The 6,991-nt window shown below is 49.6% G+C and overlaps 1 protein-coding gene across 2 annotated transcripts in view; it reads right to left on the bottom strand.

The window, feature by feature from the left end:
- CACNA1C (calcium voltage-gated channel subunit alpha1 C) overlaps nucleotides 1–6,991 on the bottom strand; it is a 435,574-nt gene that overhangs the window by 23,255 nt on the left and 405,328 nt on the right. For both annotated transcript variants that reach the window (XM_007469483.1, XM_007469484.1), the window contains exons 32-33: nucleotides 5,953–6,018; nucleotides 5,233–5,324 (exon numbers count right to left, since the gene is read on the bottom strand). In XM_007469483.1, the coding sequence (XP_007469545.1) occupies nucleotides 5,233–5,324; nucleotides 5,953–6,018 (158 nt within the window). The remainder of the gene's footprint in view (nucleotides 1–5,232; nucleotides 5,325–5,952; nucleotides 6,019–6,991) is intronic.

Raw genomic sequence — 6,991 nt, 5'->3', positions numbered from 1 at the left:
TTCCTGCTGTTGCGTCTTTTTAAAAAAATTGAATTTGATGAAAGTTTGTCTATTTATTGGTCTTTTCAAAGAATCAGTTTTAGGGTTTATTTTATTTTATTTATTTTTTTATTTTTATTTTTTGCGGTATGCGGGCCTCTCACTGTTGTGGAGCACAGGCCCCGGACGCGCAGGCCCAGTGGTCATGGCTCATGGGCCCAGCGGCTCCGCGGCACGTGGGATCTTCCCAGACCAGGGCACGAAACTGTGTCCCCTGCATCGGCAGGCGGACTCTCAACCACTGCGCCACCAGGGAAGCCCTGTTTTAGGGTTTATTGAGGAATGTTTTTGTTTTATATTTTATTAATTTCTGTTTTTATTTTAATAAATGCATTTCTTCACACTTTGGGGTTATTTTCCTATTCTTTTCCCATTTATTCGTTTATTTAGTGTAAACTAAAAAAAAAAGTTAATTTTGGCTCTGAATTGTCCTTTGGCTTACTGGTGCATCTCATAAATTTAAGATATAGCGTGGGACTTCCCTGGTGGTCCAGTGGTAAAAAATCCGCCTTGCAATGCAGGGCACATGGGTTCGATCCCTGGTCAGGGAACTAAGATCCCACATACCGTAGGGCAACTAAGCCCGTGCGCCACAACTACTGAGCTTGCACGCCTCAACTAGAGCCCGCGTGCAACAAACTACAGAGCCCACGTGCTCTGGAACCCGCATCACGACTACAGAGCCCATGCGCCCTGGAGGCTGCACGCCACAACTAGAGAAGAGAAACCTGCACGCCACAACTAGAGAGAAGCCTGTGTTCCACAACGAAAGATCCCGTGTGCTGCAACTAAGACTCAAAGCAGCCAAAAATAAATAAATAATAAATAAATAAATAAATATAATAAATAAATCTTAAAAAAAAGAAATAAACCAAACAATCTCAGGCCCAGGCGAGGCGGTCTCAGTTAAAAAAAAAAAAAAAAAAAAAAAAAAGGAAGATATAGTGTGTTCACATTCTCATCTCTGAGTAGTTTGTAGCCTCAGCTGTGAGTTATTTAGAAGAGTGGCTCTAAACATTTAAGTGAACAGATTTTGGAGGGGCTCTTGGTTTTATGGTTCCTAATTTTTTATGTATTGAAGTCAGAGAAGTTTTCGAATTTATTGAATTCTTCTTTGTGACTTAAATCTTGCCTAATTTTTATGAATCCTTCTGCAGCTTAAAAAGAACTTTGTTTTTTTGCCATTTGTTGAGTATAAATTTATTAGATGACGTTTGTTAATTGCATTGTTTAGATGTTCTTTGCCCTTTCTTCTATTTTGTTCTAACTTGTCATTTTTTTTTCTTTTTTTGGTAGTTTCCTATAGTTTAGATTTTTGTTTTAACTTTTTATTTTATATTGGGGTGTAGTTGATTAACAATGTTGTGTTTGTTTCAGGTGTACAGCAGAGTGATTCAGGTATACATACACAGGTATGATCTGTCATTTTCTACACACTGTATCAAAGTCTCCCACTTCGTGTGAGTGTGTGTGTATGAATTTTCTCCTTATTGTTCTATCCGTGTCTGACTGACATATTTCCAAACTGTATTGTTAGGCTTACGTGCTTTAATGATTGTTATATATTCTCGATGGATTATACCTTTTATCAATATCAAATATCCTTCTTTGTCCTGTTTAATGCCTTTTTTCACCTGGAATTTTATTTCTTCTGATGCTGCTATTACTATACCTACTTCTTAGGTAAGCATTGTCTGGTATTCTTTTTCTGTTTCTTTATTTTTGTTCTCTTTAGGTCATTTTATTTTACCCCATCTATTATAAACAGGCTACGGCTAGATTTCTTAAAGCCAAGATTAGAGTATCTTTTAATAGAAGATTTTAATTTTTAGTGATTATTAATATCTTTGTTTTCTTTCCTGTCACTTTATGTTTTAATTTTCTTTCTTTCCTGCCTTCTTTCGTCTTTCCTTCCTTTTGCTGAATTGCTAAGGTTTTCTTTGTTTTTCTTCTAGTGGTCTAGAATGTACTAGCCCATTTCTGTTTTTCTAACGGTTGACTTTTAAATATTTAACATCCGTTTATACGCACGTCCCCCTCCCCATGCACAGAGTTGAACAGTATCTATTTTTCTCCCCAAACAGGAGGAGAATCTTCACACACTTTCATGTTTCTCATCATTCCTGCCTTGTTGAGATAATATGGGATTTTACTTCCAAATTGCATTCAAGGTTTTAGATATACTTTCCCTTAACAATTATTTAGAATTAACAGGAGATTTGTAATTTCTTTGCCGACAGCTCAGAACTATGAACTTCAGTGGTTCTTTACTCATAGCATTTCTCTGCCCACTCGACTTCTTAGATTAATCTTTCATTGTGTGGAAATACATCCTTGTGTAATAAAAAAAAAGGTAAACTTCCTGGGTTCTTACACTTCTGGAAACATCTTTATTTTGCTCTGTTACTTAAATGCTGATTAGGCTGCATTATAGGAGTCTAGGTTCGGTAATACATTTCCCTCCTAATCCTAGATGTCTTACTCCTTTGTCTGCTGTTATACAGTAGATGATGAGGAGAATTCTAATGACAGTTGATACTGCTGAAAGTAATTGACTTTTCCTCTTTGGAAGCTTTTAGGATATTTTCTTTACTCTTGGTTTTCTGAAACTTCATCATGCGTCTAGCTACGGGTCTTCTGGATTAACCTGTTCTGCACTTACTAGGCCTTTCAATCTGACGGCATGTATCTTCATTTGAAATTTTCTTTGCTCATTCCTGTATGTCCTTCTCTCCATTCTTTCAGTGCTTTTTTGTCTCAGTTTGTATCACAAAGATGGGATTTTCTGGCTCTATCCTCCATGTGTAAACTTTTGTATCAATCTCTTTGTCCTTTTGGCTGTACACTGAGACAATTCCTGGCTTGGTCTTTCAGATCATTAATTCCTTCTTGAGCTATGTCCACTTAAAAAATATTCCGGATTTCCCTGGTGGCGCAGTGGTTGAGAGTCCGCCCGCCGATGCAGGGGACACGGGTTCGTGCCCCGGTCCGGGAAGATCCCACATGCCGCGCAGCGGCTGGGCCCGTGAGCCACGGCCACTGAGCCTGCGCGCGTCCGGAGCCTGTGCTCCGCAACGGGAGAGGCCACAACAGTGAGAGGCCCGTGTACTGCAGAAAAAAAAGAAAAAAAAAGAAAAAAAAATTCCAACAACTGGGACTTCCCTGGTGGCACCGTGGTTAAGAATCCGCCTGCCAATGCAGGGGGCACGGGTTCGAGCCCTGGTCCGGGAAGATCCCACAGGCCGCGGAGCAACTAAGCCCGTGCGCCACGGCTACTGAAGCCCGCACGCCTAGAGCCCGTGCACCACAACGAAGAGTAGCCCCCACTCGCTGCAGCTGGAGAAAGCCCGCGTGCAGCAGTGAAGACCCAGTGCAGCCAAAAATAAATAAATAAATAAATAAATAAATAAATATTTTAACAATTGTATGTTTTCTGAGTTCTCTCTTTAATTAAATTTAATTCTCTCTTTAATTTGTTCTGATTAATAATGGCTTCTCCTCCTCCCCTCACTCCTTTCTAAGTCGACAGATGTGTCAGGTTCTATAATCTCTCTAAAGACACAAATGATGCTTATTGTCAAATATTTTTCCTCTCCCTATTCTTTTCCTCCTGATGTGTTCATTCATCTGTTAGGTGAGTGTGGTGACTTCTTTTTTGACATTGATTTTCCCCCAGTACTTTGGGGTGACTGTTACTGCTCTTTGTGATCGAGAGCCCAGTACGCAACTCTGTGGATCAAGCTCTCGTTGCAGGAGCATCTCTGGGGACCATGGAAGACAAGACAAGATGTGCTGCCAGGTGGGGTGGACAGGTAGCTTCTCTTAAAGGGTGGCTTCCCTTGGGGCCCTGCTTTACTTCTTAGACCCCAAAGCCCAGGCTGTGGTGGCAGGGTTCTGTTTTCAGCTTGTGGGCATCAGCAAACGCTCTCCCAACGCGGGTCACCAGCTGTCCTGGTGCCTGGCCCCTGTGGACCCTGAGCTTGGGGAGGCCCTGGCTGCTCTCGCTCCTTCACAGGCTCACCTGCTTTGGGATGTGTTTTCCTCCGAACCTGGTCCTTTGTCCATTGAATCCCATCTGCCTGCCTCTGCTGAAGACTTCCTCAGCACTGCTGGCTCAAAATGGCACTCTTTCTTGGCTTTTATCCTTCCTTATTCTTTTACAAACTATCTCCTGTCGTCAAGGACTTTAGGAAAGGAGAGGGGAGACCCATGTGCCCTGGCCCACGTGTGTCCAAATCCCATATTTATATGCGGCTCAGGTGTAAACGTTGCTGTGAGGCTGTGGTTTACGATGGCCCCGTGTTCTCCTGGCTACCACCTGTGGGAGGGTGATGTCGGACTGATATTTAAGGGGACTGCCATTCTGACTGAACTCATTTTGAGCAATAATGATTTGTGGGCTTGGATGTGGGGAAAGGATTCCTCAGAGCATAGTGAAGGTGGGGTTATTTGATGCGGAGGGTCCCTGGATCTTCGGAAAGAAGCCCAGGGGCCGGTAAGGGCTCAGTGCCTCTCCCAGCACCTTAGCATGGAGAGTACAGGTGCTGGAATGGAATCTAGGCATCACCAGGGACTGAGTAAACACTTCTCATCACCACCAGCCCTGGACCAGGTGGGGGTCCCAGAGCCCAGGCTGTGACGAGCTGGATGGTGAGACGAGCCAGGGGAGGGGCAGCCCAGGGGGTCACTGGGATCCAGAGGAGGAAGGACACGGGGCTGCCGCACGGACTCCTTCCCTCGGGGTCGGGCGGGACACACCCCTCCCCCAGCTGTACCTGTGGCCACGGCCTCCCCAGAGGGTGAAGGCTGGCGCCGGCTCAGCCACGGGGGGACCTAAGTGCCGTGGACGGAACCACTGAAACAGACAGTGGCACCAACTCTGGCAGCTGGGCTTGTCTGAGGAGGAAACTGAGGCTCGGAGTCATCTGCTGTCTCGCTCAAGGTCACTCAAGGTCACATAGCGAGTGTTTCTGCAGGCCTGGCTCGGCTTCCAACCAGGGTGCTCTTGGAGTTCGATTCTGATCCCCTACTGGCTTCCAGGGTCAGCGGCAGGGGCCACGTCCAGTCGTTATAAATGACAGTGAAAGGAAGGCTTCCCGGTCCCCCAGCCCCAGCTCTCGTCGTGCGCCCAGGCCAGGGCCGTGCCGAGCAGGTGTCCCGTGTGCACCTGTCCGCACCTGTGTGCACACTCACCTGAAGAGCAGCAGCACGGCCTGGGGGAAGGTCTGGAAGTTGTTGTTCCTGTTGATCTCTGTCGTGTCATTCAGGGCGATTTTCCCGAACACCTGGCAGGGGGAGAGGACGGGGTCTGTGAGCTGTGGACAGAGGGGTCCTGGTTCCCACCCATCATTCAGTGGTCTCTTCAGGGGTCACAGTCCACCCTGGATGGGCTGGCCCATGAGCTGAAGAGAGTCCCCTCTGTGACCTGGAAGGCCTCGCGGGGCCAGGTACCTGTTGCCCTGTCCAGCCCCTGATCCCAGGACCCCACTCGGGACAAGCATCGAAGAAAAGTGCCCTCGGCCCTCGCGAGGGGCCCTGGGCCCAGCGGGAGGGGGGCTGAGAGGGCGTGGAGGCTGAGACCCTGACCCTGCGTCTGTGCAGGGACAAGGCTCGCTGGCCTTCCTCTTTCTTTTTCCTTTCTTTTTGGCTGCAGATTCTTGAGACTATTTTTCTTGCCTCTTTAAAAAATACTTTATTGAGGAATAATTAACAAATAGGCCCTTCACATAACTTGGGGGAGTTTTTCCCTATAGAGAGTGGAACCTGGGCCAGGGGCAACGGGGAGAGAGGGTCTGAGAGCTGTGTGCCCCCAGGACACCGCGGGGGTGGGGGGAGAGGTCCAATTCCGGTGACCTTTCCAGCCTCAGAAGGAGGGCCGGGTGTCAGGGGATGCGGGCTGGGGGCCGGGCGTACCTGCATCCCGATGACGGCGTAGATAAAGAACAGCATCACGATCAGGAGGGCGACGTAGGGCAGGGCCTGGCGGGGGCACAGAAGCCGTGAGGTCGGCGGGGCGCCGGCGGCTGGGCCCCTCCCCGCGCGGCGTCTCCTCAGTCGCCAGCTGCTGCCTGGCTTGGGGGGCACTTCCAGGAGCCCCGCAGATGTTCTGCGCACTAAATGGGAGGAGCCTGAGCCTGGTGCCGACCCCTCCCCTCACCTGGGTGTCAAGCACCCGAGACCTGGGGAGGTCCGCCCAGAAAGGTGGGCTCTGAGCTCGGGGCTTGGCATGACGCTCCCTCGGTACAAACAATCTAGAAAGAGCGAAACACCCTCCCGCCACCCACCCGTCCTCGTGCAGCCGGAGGGCCGTGGGGGACACCCAGCAGCCCCTCTCCCCCTCACAGCCGTAAGCTGTTCCGCCAGGTGTAGGAAAGGCAGGACGAAGGGGCACTAGACAAAAGCGAGACCCTGGGCTCAAGCCCGCTTGCGCCACTGTAGCTGTGGGAGCTGGGCTGGGCTTATCCTCTCTGAGCCTCAGGGTCCTCATCTGAGAAATGGGAAGAAAAGCAACGACCTCGGGGGGTTTTGGGGCCTGGCTGATTTAAGGCTCGCAAGATGCTTGGGCAGGACCTGGCCCGCGGCCGGCCTCTGCGCTTTACTCACTGCGTGTGCTCCCCACATCCTCCCCGGGAGGGGGCCTCGTGGCTCACGGGGTGGATGGAGCCCGCACACCACTAGGTGGCACTGCGGGACCACGGGCCGTCCGGCCTGGTGGGCGCTCGGGCTCCACCTTCAGTGGCGCCCAGGAAATGTCGGGGGTGGGGTGAGCACGTGGGGCCGGTACAGTCACCCACGGCTGAGGCCGGGGCCACCGTCATTCTGCTTTCACAGAAGGAAACGAGTGCTCGGGGCAGAGAACTGGCCCCGTGGTGGGCAGCCCTGGGTCCACACGGGGCACACCAGGGTCCTGGGGAGTCCGGCTAAGTCCCTAAGCAAGTGTGGACAGCAGACC

Source organism: Lipotes vexillifer, unplaced genomic scaffold (genome assembly GCF_000442215.2).
Source record: "Lipotes vexillifer unplaced genomic scaffold, Lipotes_vexillifer_v1.1 scaffold395, whole genome shotgun sequence".
NCBI lineage: Eukaryota > Metazoa > Chordata > Mammalia > Artiodactyla > Lipotidae > Lipotes > Lipotes vexillifer.
Note: the sequence above shows the minus strand (reverse complement) of the source record. Positions and strands in the feature narration are given on the sequence as shown.